The following is a 16,145-nucleotide window of genomic DNA, read 5'->3' as shown; positions in this document are numbered from 1 at the left end:
ATGGCCTAATTTGGTGTTTTGCAAGTTTTATTTTGTGATTTTATTGAAAACTCACAATAGCTCACAGGCACTCTCTGTTTACAACAGGAGAAATTGTGTATTATATAACTGGTGATATTACAAAAGTAAGTAAATTTAGTGTACTTTGTTCACTGACAATGAGAAAAGGCGAAATGTTCGGACGAGTTTTTGTCCGCTCTGCGCAGGCTTCTGCAGCAGCTATTAAGAGGCTAAAAAGCTCCCTTCTTCTTTGCTCGCACAGGCCCGTATAGGCTCGTAATGCCAGCGTTCTCTCCACTATGCTGTCCATATGTGCAGACCATTTCGCCTTCTCTCAGTGAAAAGAGTATAGAATATTTGTCATTCTTTGAGTTAATAATTAAAATTTTTTAATTGTCAAATCTTTGAGAGCAAATAATGTGCTCTTATAAAATAAAACAAATTTTTTTTGTTTATCTCTAGTAGCAATTTTTCAAGCAATTGCAGTAAATTTTCCTTGTAATGTAATTAATATTTTTAACACATGTATATGAAAAATAAATGTATATACTTGAGGTTAAAATCATTATGTATCTATCCTTACAACTAAAAAAAAAGTAAAGCTTTCACACACTTTTATTAATATATTGATTACATTTATGTATTGTACATATTTTGTATTGTATACATTCACAAAAAACACATAGAATTTAAAATAATGAGAAAGAGCTAGCCATCTCATCTATTACTTTTCATTTATGAAAATATGTTAACAATGTTACATCACTTTTACTGATTAACAAAGATAGATACATGGAATGTAATAACTAAACAAATAATTCTATTTTATTGTACACACTTGAAGTAACACATATTAACACCACATTTACATTAATGAATATCTTCTGGATTGAACATTCCCTGTAAACAATTATAACAAATAAAGTTTTGGAAAGAATATTCAACAAGTTAAGGAGGTATTCTAGTCTATAAGGTGAAAACCTGGCTTATATTTGAAAATTTTTTAAGAAAATTGCTGTGCATATTCGTCTATACTTTTAGGCAAGTATTTGTACATACAAGGAAACATACGGAAGTGTCCCACTCCAATTTTGACGAGCCTTTAATAAAATGTACAGATCAAAATAAAGGACACGTATTTTTTTATACGTACCCATATTTACTTTTAGGAAGTAAAACATCCCTTTGAAGAAATTCAGTTTTCTCAAATTAATTTTTGAAAACTGAAGTACTTTTTATGTTAGAAATGTTTTTTTTATGCTCCGGTCCTATTTCCAATTGTTATTTTTTAACTATCTTTGATGGTCTGGCCATGGGTTTTAATGCGTTAATCTATATGGAAACTTGCTGACATTGTTTTGTCTACGCACATTGTTGACATGAATGACTTATCCTTTGTAATTAAAAAGTCCAGGGACTCGGACCGAAACCGATAACCGGATCGTAACCGTTATTTTAGTCACACCGAAACCGAAATATTGTGTAGGCTAATGGACCATAACCTAACCGGACCGAAAATATTTTTCCGTTTTTTTTCGGTCAGATTTTTAAAAATGCTGTTAAAGATCACACTGAAGATCAGATAAAAAAAGGAGAAAAAGCGTGTGATGTATAGACCTCTCTCTACGAGATAACAATAAGAGAAAAAGATACACGGCATCTATATTTCATCTCTTTTTTTTAATATTTTTAACACACCATAGATATGCAGTTGATTTTAAAGATTAATTTTTTCTTCAATTTGTGAAAATAAAATGAATACAAAAGAATAAGATCTTTGTAATGTTAAAACTAAATTTTTAAAGTTAAAATTATATTTCAATTTTTCCAGCTCTTTTAGAGCACCGAAAAAATTTGACAATTTTAATTGGACTTTTAAGATCGTAGATATTTACTTCTAGGTTCTCAATAAATAGCGGTATTACAGGGTGTCTATGAAGGGTTATTTTTTTATTTCTTTGCTTTTATTATGATAATTTGATTAAGATTAATATGTTATTTTATAGAAAAAAATTATCATTAATACCAGTAAAAAAAATGACTATTAACGCTGCAAGTTGCTGAGAATGTTGTAAAAAAAGAGATTTTGAAAGACCCGGAACCTCCAATGATTTTTTAAACATTTTTATATTAAACAAGTGTTTAAAATAAACAGGATGATATTTGTATGATAATTATACTTGTATTATTTTTATACATTATCATTTTTATACGTTATTAAATTTTACAATAGATAATTGTACATCTGTAACCGTAACCATAACCGAAAAAGATCGAAATCCAAACGGTCGTCGTTATCAATAATAAGACCGAAACCAAAAATTGGATATAATTTCTGACCGTAACCGTAACCAAACCAAAATTTTATTTCGGGCAGGGTCCCTGTTAAAAATAAGTTATGAATAATTAATAATTTCTTTATTCATAATTCGTTTTGTCCAAAGTATTCCGTAAAAATGTGACATTGTTTCATATTTATTAAATTCGTAAAAATGCCGCTAGAAAAGTTTCTTTGAATTTTATACACAAAAGTATATTTTTCACTCCTTTCAATAGCTGTTCGTGTTTTCATGTTTGAATAGGCTTCACTTTACTTTCACGACTGTTTACTGCATGGCTGTTAGACGGAAAACGGATTATCAAGGTCGATTTTTACAAATGTTTTAAAACAATCTTATTATTCTGTTTTATCCAAATTCTCTTTATTTACAAATATCACAGCTGAAACTTCAACTTACGAGGGAACCGTACGAAGTTGACACACGAATTTCGTGAAAAAAAAAATATCTGCGTCTAGATCTACTTAAACTGAAACATGTGTGATAGGTCTAATTTTTCGCTAGCCCATTTGAAAAAAGAAATGGAAGATTGAATAAGTCAGCGCGCGCGTATAATAGTAGGTCTATTATATTGTTGATCTTTTTTATTTTGTTGGTTGTAATGTATGTAAAATACGGATTACAGAAATTATTGTTATATATAATGTTTTATTAATGTCAACTTTACCTTTGAATGTGCGGCAAATAGATCATATACGCATTGTTGATGAGGATTATTTATCCTTTGTAACCGTGTCTACCGTACGTCCAATGCCAAAGTTGACACTAATAAAACACGTATAATAATAAATCATTGTAGTCCGTGTTTTATATACATTACAACCTATTTTGCTCAATTAACAAAATAAAAAAGTCAACAATACAATAGACCTACTACGCGCGCGCTAACTTATTCAATCTCCTATTTTTTTTTTTAAATGGGCTAGCGAAAAATTAGACCTATCACACATGTTTCAGTTTAAGTAGACCTAGACGCAGATTTTTTTTTTTTTTTTTTTTCACGAAATTCGTGTGTTAACTTCGTACGGTTTCCTCGTTAACCAAGTTTTCCTGTCTGAATCAGCTTTACTTCACAGGCCTTTTATGACTATTTACTAATTGTCAGGAGCGAAAAGAATAATCGAGGCCCATTTCTATAAGTGTTTTAAAGCGATCTTATTATTGTTTTATCCAAATTCTCTTTATTTACAAATGCCATGGCTAAAACTTTTACGTGTTATTTCTCACTTATGACATTACGATTTCAATATGGTCACGCGGAGTCGAGAGCCTTAAGAAATAATGCCCATAAATCACAAAAGTAAGATTACCCTCAATTCTAATTGTAATATGTCTAAAAAATTAGATTTAATTGATTCTATTTATTACTAAATTTTGATATTAAATTAATTGAAGATCTGTTCACTTCCTGCGATTCAAGGAAAAAAAAAACAATTTTAAGGATTGTAATCATTATACTCTAATGGTAAAATATTCAATATTCTTACTTTCCTCGTCACGGTTTAATAACTTGTACCGTCAAACGTCATTTACAAATAAGAGTTACAAAACAAGTATCACAATATGTGATGTGAGACAAACATATTGAAACGAAAAATAAATATGCAGAGAATTGTGTTAGTAAATTAAAAACAAAATTTTCTTCGTTATTATTATGTCAGTAAATAAATAAACAAAATTTGTTAATGATAGCATAGTCATTTTATAAAAATTCCATATTTGATTGCAGATTGAGATCATTTCTTGAAGTTTAATATATAGCATTTCTGCAATTAACTTTTTATTTAAGAACATTTCTTTGTCTAATATTTTTATGTTCCTCTAATCGAATTAATGTCCAAATTGTACTCTGTGTTCCATTAATAACCGAGTGATTTGTTGTGTTTCTTCTAATATGATTTTTATGTTTGGGCATTCTCGTTGTTAACTGTCTCCCTGTCCTATGTATGATGCACCATAGTTATTGCATAAAATTTTGTAAATTAAATTTTTACTACTTCTTTTGGGCAAACATCTTTATGCGCTCTAGTTACATCTTCAAGTTTATTTAGGCTATAAAAAGTTAATTTAATTTATAAGTTTTTTATTAAATTTATCAGTTTCTCAGAGATTGTTGGTATGGAAGGAATAGTGAACCATTTGTGTTTTTCTTTATTTTTTTCATGTATTGTATTAATAAGTGGTATATTGCTTATAGTCGCCAATAATAAAATAATAAGTAATTCAAAATTTTAGTCAACTTTTAGCAAAATACGTTTATTAATTAAATGGATCCACAACGTTTTAACCTCAGATTCCTCAGGTCCTATTTAAGTGATTCGATTACAATATAGACATTAAAACAAAATAAATCAAACACGCCCACATGTATTTTATCAAAAAGAATAAAAGCACAATTAACCTTTAGAAGGATATGGAGAATTTAAATTTAATTTTCAATAGAATAATAAAATACGCTTAATGTTTGTCTTTCTTTCTGTTCGTTTATCTATTTGTCTGTTAGTCGCACTTAATCGTTTGACAATAATATACACGTTTTTAAATTGTGCTGACATTCTCTGTAATTTTAATACCTTAAAGTTTAATTATTTTACACACATTTGACAATGGAAACCATAGGAAACTAGAAAACATGTAAGTTCAGAGAACATGTATGTTAATTTTTGTAATTATAATATGTTATTTTTAGTATTGAATTTTTTAATTCTTTGACAAAAATTCACTGTTGGACATGTTTCTTTGATGTATTTATTTTAATGTTTATATTGCAACCTACTCACTTAAAAAGGACCTAAATCTGAGATTGAAACGTGGATCAATTTAATTAATAAATGTATTTTGCCAGAAAGTTGACTAAAACGTTGAATTATTTGTTATTGTATTAATAGATTTTTTAATGTTTTTCTTTAATTATTAATGACTTTAGTTTCGTATTAATTGTGTCCATTATAAACTCACATTGTACAAAAAAATTTTAATTAAAATTAAATATCTCAATTTAAAATTGAGATTCTTAGTATGAAAACATGATAAAAGAAAGGCGCTATCTACTGTGCCCACAAGGCCTCTTTTTTGCAATAACGGATACGCTGATTTGAAATTGAGATATTCTTAATACTGTACCATTGAAAATGGCTGAAAAAAAGTACATAAATTGAATAATCAATTGAATAATTGAAGAAATATAAATAAAGTACTGGAATAAAAAGTACCAATACGCAAAACCACCCATGGAATAAGACTCTTAATTACTTGATTTACATTTATAAGTTTGAAATTTGAGGGTCCTTAAAGAAATTCTACTTTGGATTAATTAAAAATATTTCGATTAAAATAACAATTTACAAAAAAACACAAGTATCAATTTTTTAACAAAATTAATTAAATTTGACATGTCTCTAATTTCTGAAAAATTGTGTTAGCCAACTTAAATAATGTGCTTGTTTTTTCAAATTATATAACATAAAAACTTATAAACATTTAGCCTTACAAAAATTTGCAAATATTTACTAAATATGTACAGATAGATATGTAAAACGTGAAAAAATATATGTAGCAATTTACTTTAAAAAAATTTCCTAAAATTTTTTTACACTACAGACTAGGATTGAGTTCTGAAATTCACTGAAAGTATTGAAAATATCTATAGTTCATGTTACATACAGACTTTCAATACTCTAAGTGAATAATAGAATGTACTTTAGAATATCCCCTTAAATTGAATAATCTGCTATCATTGAATCTAATGACCAATGTTATACCTTAGCGCGTCTCAAAATGGAATCTTTGCTGGCATCATATGGATGATCCTTGCTTGGAATTTCCAATACAGCAGGTATCGGTTGAGTATGACTGTCAATTACATGACGAATCATTTCAGCTACCTGAGACAGTAGAGTAATAAACATCAGATTATAGAATGCAACGGAACATTATTTGAACGCTCCATAAAGTTATTTTTGTTAAATAACTCAAATATTTAATACTTAAATTTAAAAAAAGTAAATTACTGCTGAAGCAATCACTTTGGCTACTTACATTCTGGTTAATAAGAATGATGTCAATATCATCACGCTTGATAAATCGCTTAAAAGTATCCTCTATTTCACTCACTGCTGTATCTGCAAGGATTATTCTATTACTTTATATTGTTATAATTATATTATGTTTATACATTGAATATCTTGCATACAATTATGTATTATGGCTCATTACATTTCTTAGATACAGAATGAGACAATAGTAAAAAATAATGAATGTCAGTCAATATTGATATGAGATTGATATCTCCAATTTTTTCAAAAATAATAATCAGGAAAAATTGATTGCTGTATTCAAAAGCTGTTATAATATGCAACTAATATACTTACTTTTGTCAACAACCATAAAATTAGGTTGACGATGCTTATTAATCTCTCCAACTCCACCCAATAAAAAACCCACACAAGTGTCCTAAAATAATATCTAATAAATTTTGTGTCATTGATATCATCAATCAATATTCTTTAATAAATAAAAATTAAAAGAATTATTCAGCGAAAAATAACTTATTGAATCGATATAGTTTGATGATTTGGATATTGAATCAATGTCATTATCATCTTTTGCCGAGTAGAGAACATCCCAAATCAAGTTGATATTACCATTTACATTTACACTCACCTCGTCGCCAATCACTGCTAAAAGCTTACCCTTCCCTGCGGAATGAAGTGCCATAATGTTTGTCTTGGAAGAAAATAAAATCACAAAAGTTTTTAGTAAAGGAAGGAACGTTGTTCATCAACAGTAAGACATCAGCTGACGAACCACACCATAGTATATGTTCCGTCCACCACATTATGGATCATCACGTGCAGTGTTGAGAAAACGCGCATGCGCAAATTGCATATATATGTATGCATGTATATGATGTAGGTATGTATGATGTGTGTATGTATGCATGATGTGTGTATGTATGCATGATGTGTGTATGTATGTTGATGTGTGTATGTATGATGATGTGTGTATGTATGATGATGTGTGCATGTATGTATGATGTATGTATGTATGTATGTTGTACAGTCGCTTTCATTATAGTTGCGACACTTTTTTTTAGATGCATTTCTGAACGCGCAACTATAACGAGAGATGAGAACGACTGCAGTTGTGGAGGTAGCGCGAAATGTCAAACGTTGATATACAAGGTGTCACAAAAAAAATTTGGGCACCTTGGAGGAAATATAAGATAAGTATACTCGCAAATATTTTTCAAATAGAGTTTATAAAAAAATATTCGCACATTTTTCGTATGATCGGCTTTGGTCTAATTGAGCTTTATATATTCGTCATTACAGCAACGATGAGCTGAGATGCTTAGATGTAGTTAAATAAATTATAACTACAATAAATATAAAAAATTAAAATTTTAAATATTTGTTACAGTTATAATTATAATTTATTTAATTACATCTAAGCATCTCAGATCATCGTTGTTGTAACAACGAATTTATAAAGCTCAATTAGACCAAAGTCGATACGGAAAATGTGTTATTTATTAATTAAAGCTAACTTTTTCTTATTTTTAGAAGAAGTAGAAGATACAAGGATGATATTGAAAGAAAGGTAAATAAGATTTTAGTTTAATTACGTAAGACGTAAGAAAAATTTTGTAATAAATATACAATTTATTATTTGCATAGGTATCACTTTCTGGTCCATTGATGCAACAAGCACGCAACATTTTGAAACAGATGGATGGTAAAGTGATGAAGAATGAATTTGATATTCAAATTCTTGATTTATTGGCGAGTTCTTGGCCAGACAGACCACCAGTTGAGAAAAGCTGGAACTATTAAAGGTAATATTATTTTAAAGTATGCGGCTCTTTATATTTTATTATAATATTTATCTATTGCATTATTTCTTAAAAGGATATGAAGACTGGTTTATCAGAAGAAGGGAAAGCTACTCACGAAAATGTCTTTGGAAGAAGGAAAGCCAGATCCTGTCACATAAAGGATAAAATATTCGTTGCACCACCGAACTTATGACAAGTGATTTATTTATTCCAATTATGTTTGCACCCATTGCTTGTGCGACAGCATTGAAAATATTACATTCTCCATGGAGGTAAAAAATGATTATTTCAGTGTAATCTTTAGCTTTATATATGTATATATAAATCTTTTCCATAACAATAACTGTATTACGTCCATTTGGTATTAAATCTCGCACATTGTTGACGCCAAATTAATTCACCTAGAAACAACGCATGTATTAAGTTAGAAAAGAAATATATATATATTTTTTTTTTTCTAACTTAATACATGCGTTGTTTCTAGGTGAATTAATTTGGCGTCAACAATGTGCGAAATTTAATACCAAATGGACGTAATACAGTTATTGTTATGGAAAAGACCAAACTTGAATATATTAGGCTTATGTGTCAAATGAAAATGACTGGAGCAATTTGTAAGCAGTAAGTAAATTTTCCAAAATTAAGTAGAAAGATATTGTTTGTTTTAACTATTTGTTTAATTACGTTTTCACGTTCTACGTTATTTTTATATTTTAAATCTTCCTAACTACAGGTCTATTCTTGGAAGGATTTTATGATATTATGCTTAAACGACCAATTTTCATATTTAATGAACAAGAACTTGAACTATTGATCGGTAGCTTGCTTACTGTAAATATCTTAAAGGAGGATCTTAAAGCAAATATTGAGTATCATAAATACACTGCTACATCTTTATAGGTACATTTTGATATTTTGTATTAGCTCAAGTTTGAAAGACTTGAAGACCATCTTTTTTCCACTCACAGATTCAATGGTTCTGGTGCATTGCGAGGTTTTAATCAAGCGGATTGTTCGAAGTTCTTACAATTTATCACTGGTACATCTAAAGTGCCGTTACAAAGTTTTGCTACGTTAGAAGGCATACAAAAGTTCCAAATTCACAGAGGAGACAAGTTGATAGATAGGCTTTCATTTGCACATATTTGATTAATATATGAAAAAAGAAATTGTTTTAATACCTTGTCATATGTGTGTATAAGTTAAAATTAAATTGATATAAAATTACAAGACTAAAATTGTATTTTTTAATTGCAGTTTCAATCAACTGGATTTGCCAGTGTACGAGACGTTTGATAAACTCTGAACAAATCTACTCAAGGCGACTTACGAATGCACCAAAGAATTTGGATTTGCGTAAGCTTACCAGAATTTGCTCCTGTACAATTTTGATTTCATGCGTTCAATCGATATTCTAGAGACCAAACTTATGGTTGGATCTTTACAGCCAGTGATAACATTCCGGACGTGCAATGGCCTATTGCTTGCAAAATTTTTAACGTACTTACAAAAATTGTTATACGCAATGCTATATGTAAGACTATCTTGTGAACGTAGCGAATCACAGTGCTCTAATTGCTACAATATGTATTATTACACTTATACGACTTTATAAATACGAAATATATATTTTCATTTTATCATACACATTAACTCTCATGTAATTAATGGACAATAATTTATTCGTTAATATATACGCTAATAAAAACGCTGATTTTAAAATGCAGTATATTACATTTCTTTTCATCCTTTTTATTTCTTACAATAAATTAATTAACTATTACAGTTATGTGTATGAATCTTATCTTTAAAAGAAATCGGAGCTACCTTGTGCATCAAAGTGACTTTGGAAGAAGAGAAGCAAGATCCTGCAAACACAAATATTAAATTACATGGTTCCTATTTATGAATCATGTATGATGAATTAATAGGTAGAAAATGATAATCTTTTTTTAAAGATTTATTCTTTATTTATAAAAATGTAACTGTCAAAAAATTCAAATGCATGTATAATTCAATGTATATTTTATAATTTTTTTTAAATTTATCAAATAGAGCTTATAATTAAATAGACGTTAATTACTTCAATAACACATCAATGGATTAATGTTAGTATTATTACTAAATAGATTATTAATATCTATTTAATCTATAAATCTTTAAAAAAAGGTTATCATTTTCTACCTATTAATTCATCATACATGATTCATAAATAGGAACCATGTAATTTAATATTTGTGTTTGCAGGATCTTGCTTCTCTTCTTCCAAAGTCACTTTGATGCACAAGGTAGCTCCGATTTCTTTTAAAGATAAGATTCATACATATAACTGTAATAGTTAATTAATTTATTGTAAGAAATAAAAAGGATGAAAAGAAATATAATATACTGCATTTTAAAATCAGCGTATTTATTAGCGTATATATTAACGAATAAATTATTGTCCATTAATTACATGAGAGTTAATGTGTATGATAAAATGAAAATATATATTTCGTATTTATAAAGTCGTATAAGTGTAATAATACATATTATAGCAATTAGAGCACTGTGATTCGCTACGTTCACAAGATAGTTTTACATATAGCATTGCGTATAACAATTTTTGTAAGTACGTTAAAAATTTTGCAAACAATAGGCCATTGCACGTCCGGAATGTTATCACTGGCTGTAAAGATCCAACCATATCCTGCCGCAAATTTACTTTAGAACACTATAGAAATGTCTATGGTTCTGAATGTGTTTTTTGAAACAGGTATTGCATATACGGAATGGGATTCTCCTTATACAATTTTTATAATTTTTAATAAGGTAATACGTATGTTCATTACCTTATTAAAAATTATAAAAGTCATCTAAGGAGAACTCCATTCCGTATATGCAATGCCTGTTTCAAAAAACACATTCAGAACTATAGATATTTTTTCTATAGAAAAATATACAGAATGGGGTTCTCCTTACATGACTTTTATAATTTTTAATAAGGTAATGAACATACGTATTACCTTATTAAAAATTATAAAAATTGTATAAGGGGAACCCCATTCTGTATATTTTTCTATAGAAAAAATATCTATAGTTCTGAATGTGTTTTTTGAAACAGGCATTGCATATACGGAATGGGGTTCTCCTTAGATGACTTTTATAATTTTTAATAAGGTAATGAACATACGTATTACCTTATTAAAAATTATAAAAGTTGTATAAGGAGAACTCCATTCCGTATATGCAATACCTGTTTCAAAAAACACATTCAGAACTATAGACATTTCTATAGTGTTCTAAAGTAAATTTGCGGCAGGGTAAGTTTGGACTCTAGAATATCATCGATTGAACGCATGAAATCGAAATTGTACAGGAGCAAATTCTGGTAAGCTTATGCAAATCCAAATTCTTTGGTGCATTCGTAAGTCGCCTTGAGTAGATTTGTTCAGAGTTTATCATACGTCTCGTACATTGGCAAATCCAGTTGATTGAAACTGCAATTAAAAAATACAATTTTAGTCTTGTAATTTTATATCAATTTAATTTTAACTTATACACACATATGACAAGGTATTAAAACAATTTCTTTTTTCATATATTTACCAAATAAGTGCAAATGAAAGCCTGTCTCTCAACTTGTCTTCTCTGTGAATTTGGAACTTTTGTATGCCGTTCATGCCTTCTAACGCAGCAAAACCTTGTAACGGCACTTTAGATGTACCAGTGATGAATTGTAAGAACTTCGAACAATCCGCTTGATTAAAACCTCGCAATGCAGCAGAACGATTGAATCTGTGAGTGGAAAAAAGATGGTATAATTCAAATCTTTCAAACTTGAGCTAATACAAAATATCAAAATGTATCTATAAAAACGTAGCAGTGTATTTATGATACTCAATATTTGCTTTAAGATCCTCTTTTAAGATATTTACAGTAGGCAAGCCACTGATCAATAGTTCAAGTTCTTGTTCATTAAATATGAAAATTGGTCGTTTAAGCATAATATCATAAAATCCTTCCAAGAATAGACCTGTAGTTAGAAAGATTTAAAATATAAAAATAAAGTAGAATGTGAAAACGTAATTAAACAAATAGTTAAAGCAAACAATATCTTTCTACTTAATTTTGGAAAATTTACTTACTGCTTACAAATTGCTCCAGTCATTTTCATTTGACACATAAGGCTAATATATTCAAGTTTGGTCTTTTCCGTAACAATAACTGTATTACGTCCATTTGGTATTAAATCTCGCACATTGTTGATGCCAAATTAATTCACCTAGAAACAATGCATGTATTAAGTTAGGAAAAAAAAACAAATATATATATATATATATATATAAAAGCTAAAGATTATACTGAAATAATCATTTTTTACCTCCATGGAGAATGTAATATTTTCAATGCTGTCGCACAAGCAATGGGTGCAAACATAATTGGAATAAGTAAATCACTTGTCATAAGTTCGGTGGTGCAACGAACATTTTATTCTCTATGTGACAGGATCTGGCTTCCCTTCTTCCAAAGACATTTTCGTGAGTAAGGTAACTTTCCCTTCTTCTAATAAACCAGTCTTCATATCCTTTTAAGAAATAATGCAATAGATAAATATTATAATAAAATATAAAGAGCCGCATACTTTAAAATAATATTACCTTCAATAGTTCCAGCTTTTCTCAACTAATGGTCTGTCTGGCCAAGAACTTGCCAATAAATCAAGAATTTGAATATCAAATTCATTCTTCATCACTTTACCATCCATCTGTTTCAAAATGTTGCGTGCTTGTTGCATCAATGGACCAGAATTAAAGTGATACCTATGCAAATAATAAATTGTATATTTATTACAAAATTTTTCTTACGTCTTACGTAATTAAACTAAAATCTTATTTACCTTTCTTTCAATATCATCCTTGTGTCTTCTACTTTTTCTAAAAATAAGAAAAGGTTAGCTTTAATTAATAAATAACACATTTTCCGTATCGACTTTGGTCTAATTGAGCTTTATAAATTCGTTGTTACAACAACGATGATCTGAGATGCTTAGATGTAGTTAAATAAATTATAATTATAACTGTAACAAATATTTAAAATTTTAATTTTTTATATTTATTGTAGTTATAATTTATTTAACTACATTTAAGCATCTCAGCTCATCGTTGCTGTAATGACGAATTAGACGAATTAGATAAAGCTCAATTAGACCAAAGCCGATCCTATACGAAAAATGTGCGAATATTTTTTATAAACTCTATTTGAAAAATATTTGCAAGTATATCTTATATTTCGTTCAAGGTGTCCAAATTTTCTTTGTGACACCTTGTATATCAACATTTGACATTTCGCGCTAACCTCCACAACTGCAGTCGTTCTCATCTCTCGTTATAGTTGCGCGTTCAGAAATGCATCTAAAAAAAAGTGTCGCAGCTATAATGAAAGCGACTGTACACAATGATATCAATATAGATTAATTAATCTTAAAAGTTTTTAAATAATTCTAATTATTTTAGCGTGCTGTATATTGATTGCATGTATAAAACTCAAATCCTTTAATAATATGTAGAAGAGAAGAGGGTAATATGGCACCCATTTTCATTTTATTAAATCATTTTGTTTATAATTAATATTTTCTATTGAAACTTGAACGATTACATTCGTCAAAATGTTGTTTGACAGATTCTAGGTTCAAAGTAATGAGATATTTATTATTTAGGACGTGATTTATAAATCTATCTAATGCTCTGCATAATCGGTGGCAGAAAAAAGTGGTTGTAATATGGCTATCTATAAGAATAATTTAAAAAAGTTAGTTTAGTTTAGAAGAAACACAGTATCTTGTTACAAAATTATGTATTTTTAATTTTTCATTGTTTAGAATTTTCCTAATATAGAATTTTCTTACGTTCAGTAACTTTAAAAATACCATTAGAAATTTAATTAGAAATGTCATTCTATCCCTGTTTAACATTAAACAACGAGCATAAAATAATGTTTTTAATGTTTTTAAACACCGCTCTCTAGAATGACGATTGATTTATCGAAGAAATATTTCAATATAAAAATTTTGCTTAAAAGGCCATATTAATGAAATTCCATGTTATTGTTTTAACTTTGTATAACTCAAAATGTGTATAGCTGAATAAAAAGGTAAATAATAAAAAAAACACTCAAGTGTATGTATATTCGTGTGATAATACACTCAAGTTTAAAAATAATGAGAAAGTTTGAGTAATTAAAAGTTAAAGGTGAACCTTGAAAAAGTTTAGAAGTGCTCAAAAGTAAAAATGCCTTATAACAATTGTCACTTATTATGTATTGTCATATTAACATCACTAAAAAACGGTGGGCTACTAAATGAATAACTCCATAAGCAATTAGAATACGTCATCTAATAACGGAGATAATAGGAGTAACCATATTGTCGACAGTAGCCATAATACCCGCTTCTCCTCTATAATACATTAAACAATTTTTTAGAAGTAAGCTTTGGATAAAAGCTTGTGAACGTCAGGATCTCATAAAGAAAACATTTGAAGAACTATATAGAAATTATCGTATTTGTAGTTTACATTTTTCGCAAAAGATGTTCCTGAATGATTTGCGAAACAGGCTTCAACCAAATGCTATTCCTACAAAAGAACCATCATTCCATAATTCACAAACAATGGAAGCTATTTCAAGCGATGTAATATCCAATCAGCCTAATTGTCAAGAACCATTAGAAGCAGGTTAGTTATTTAAGACCGATGTGTTATCAACATCATTTTTTATTGCATACTTTCCATATGTTTTCCATGCCTGTCCAATTCTAATTATTTCTATGTATGAAAAGTTAATATTATATTTAATAATATATCAATAAGTAGGCTAATAAAACAAACAAAACTTTTTAGGTGTTAGTATAAAATAATGTATAATTTCTATTTAATTGGCTTACTTATTGATATTTTATAAAGCTTTATTGGACCTACAGGACCTGCATGTATTTTTAAATTTATCTGCAGATGAAAGAGATGAATCTATTTTTTCGGAAAGTAAAGAAACACAAACAGATTTATCAAGAAATTCACCACGAAAAAGGTTATTAAGGAAAAAAACGTAATGCTGCAAAAGAAAATAAAAAGGTTGCAAAGAAAAACAGATACAAAGAAGAAAATTATGATTCAGGACTGTAGTACCATTGAACATTATTTAAATTTGACAGATCACTTTTTACCAGAACCTCTTGCTAAGTTTGTTAAAACACAAGCTCGTTTAAATCAGTATTTAAAAAAAGGTAGTAAATATACACAAGATTTTAAAGATTTTTGCTTGGGCATGTACTTTAATAGTGCAAAAGGGTATCACCTATTAAGCAAAACATTTATTTTGCCAACAAAACGAACCTTGCAACGTTTCATAACCAATTTTAAAATTTCACTGGGCTTGCATGACTTTTTATTTGATGTTTTACGGAACAAAATAAGTACCTTTGCAGTTCCTACCGACAAATATTGTATTTTGTGCATGGATGAAGCATCGCTCAAAGCAAATTTGTTTTACAATATCAGTAAAGATGAAGTAATCGGATTTGAGGATACAGGAAATGGCAAGTCTTTCTCTCCTGCATGCAATGTTGCTCTATTAATGATTAGAGGCATGTACACCCAAGGACTTTGATTCTGTCCATGGGGAAATTTTCCAAACTGAGAAGTCACCACTTTCTACATACTCGAAGTTCATGATTAATAAAACGACTAGAGCTTATTGGTCGTTACGTTAATCATGAACTGTAAGTATGTAGAAAGATAGCGACTTTTCAGTTTGAAAAATTTCCCCATGGACAGAATCAAAGTCCTTGGGTGTACATGTACAAATCATGGAAGCAACCTCTGGGCTATTATTTTCTACATTCTACATTTTCAGCTGATAAGCTTAAAAATGTGATTACTGAAGTAATTAGTAAATTGCAAGGAATTGGACTTAAAGTGATTGCATTTGTAACA

At 28.8% G+C, this 16,145-nt stretch overlaps 2 protein-coding genes and 1 long non-coding RNA gene across 6 annotated transcripts; 1 reads left to right on the top strand and 2 right to left on the bottom strand.

Annotated features, from left to right (window-relative positions):
* Positions 1 to 597: 597 nt before the first annotated feature.
* On the bottom strand, positions 598 to 7,185 carry LOC105205876 (V-type proton ATPase subunit F 1). The gene is made up of 5 exons (XM_039456392.1): positions 7,002 to 7,185; positions 6,710 to 6,791; positions 6,378 to 6,460; positions 6,101 to 6,223; positions 598 to 900 (listed from the first exon to the last, which is right to left on the bottom strand). The coding sequence occupies exons 1-5, from the start codon at positions 7,053 to 7,055 to the stop codon at positions 871 to 873; spliced, it is 372 nt and encodes a 123-aa protein (XP_039312326.1). The 5' UTR covers positions 7,056 to 7,185; the 3' UTR covers positions 598 to 870.
* A 1,210-nt stretch (positions 7,186 to 8,395) lies between these two features.
* LOC120359312 lies at positions 8,396 to 9,897 on the top strand. Of its 4 annotated transcripts, none has more exons than XR_005576118.1 (5): positions 8,396 to 8,447; positions 8,909 to 9,075; positions 9,144 to 9,214; positions 9,433 to 9,531; positions 9,623 to 9,897. XR_005576118.1 is itself a non-coding variant. In XM_039456391.1 (4 exons), exons 1-4 carry the CDS (start codon positions 8,759 to 8,761, stop codon positions 9,724 to 9,726), a joined length of 312 nt encoding a protein of 103 aa, XP_039312325.1. In that variant the 5' UTR covers positions 8,741 to 8,758; the 3' UTR covers positions 9,727 to 9,897. The 4 variants fall into 4 exon arrangements, 1 of the variants encoding a protein (XP_039312325.1); XR_005576119.1 differs by lacking the exon at positions 8,396 to 8,447 and adding an exon at positions 8,684 to 8,796; XR_005576117.1 differs by lacking the exon at positions 8,396 to 8,447 and having other exon boundaries at positions 8,707 to 9,075.
* A 3,533-nt stretch (positions 9,898 to 13,430) lies between these two features.
* LOC120359311 lies at positions 13,431 to 15,865 on the bottom strand. Its single transcript, XR_005576116.1, has 2 exons — positions 15,630 to 15,865; positions 13,431 to 13,568 (listed from the first exon to the last, which is right to left on the bottom strand). It is a non-coding gene; the product is annotated as an uncharacterized LOC120359311 (long non-coding RNA).
* Between the last annotated feature and the right edge of the window lie 280 nt (positions 15,866 to 16,145).

This window comes from Solenopsis invicta, chromosome 13 (assembly GCF_016802725.1).
Source record: "Solenopsis invicta isolate M01_SB chromosome 13, UNIL_Sinv_3.0, whole genome shotgun sequence".
Taxonomy (NCBI): Eukaryota; Metazoa; Arthropoda; class Insecta; order Hymenoptera; family Formicidae; genus Solenopsis; species Solenopsis invicta.
Note: the sequence above shows the minus strand (reverse complement) of the source record. Positions and strands in the feature narration are given on the sequence as shown.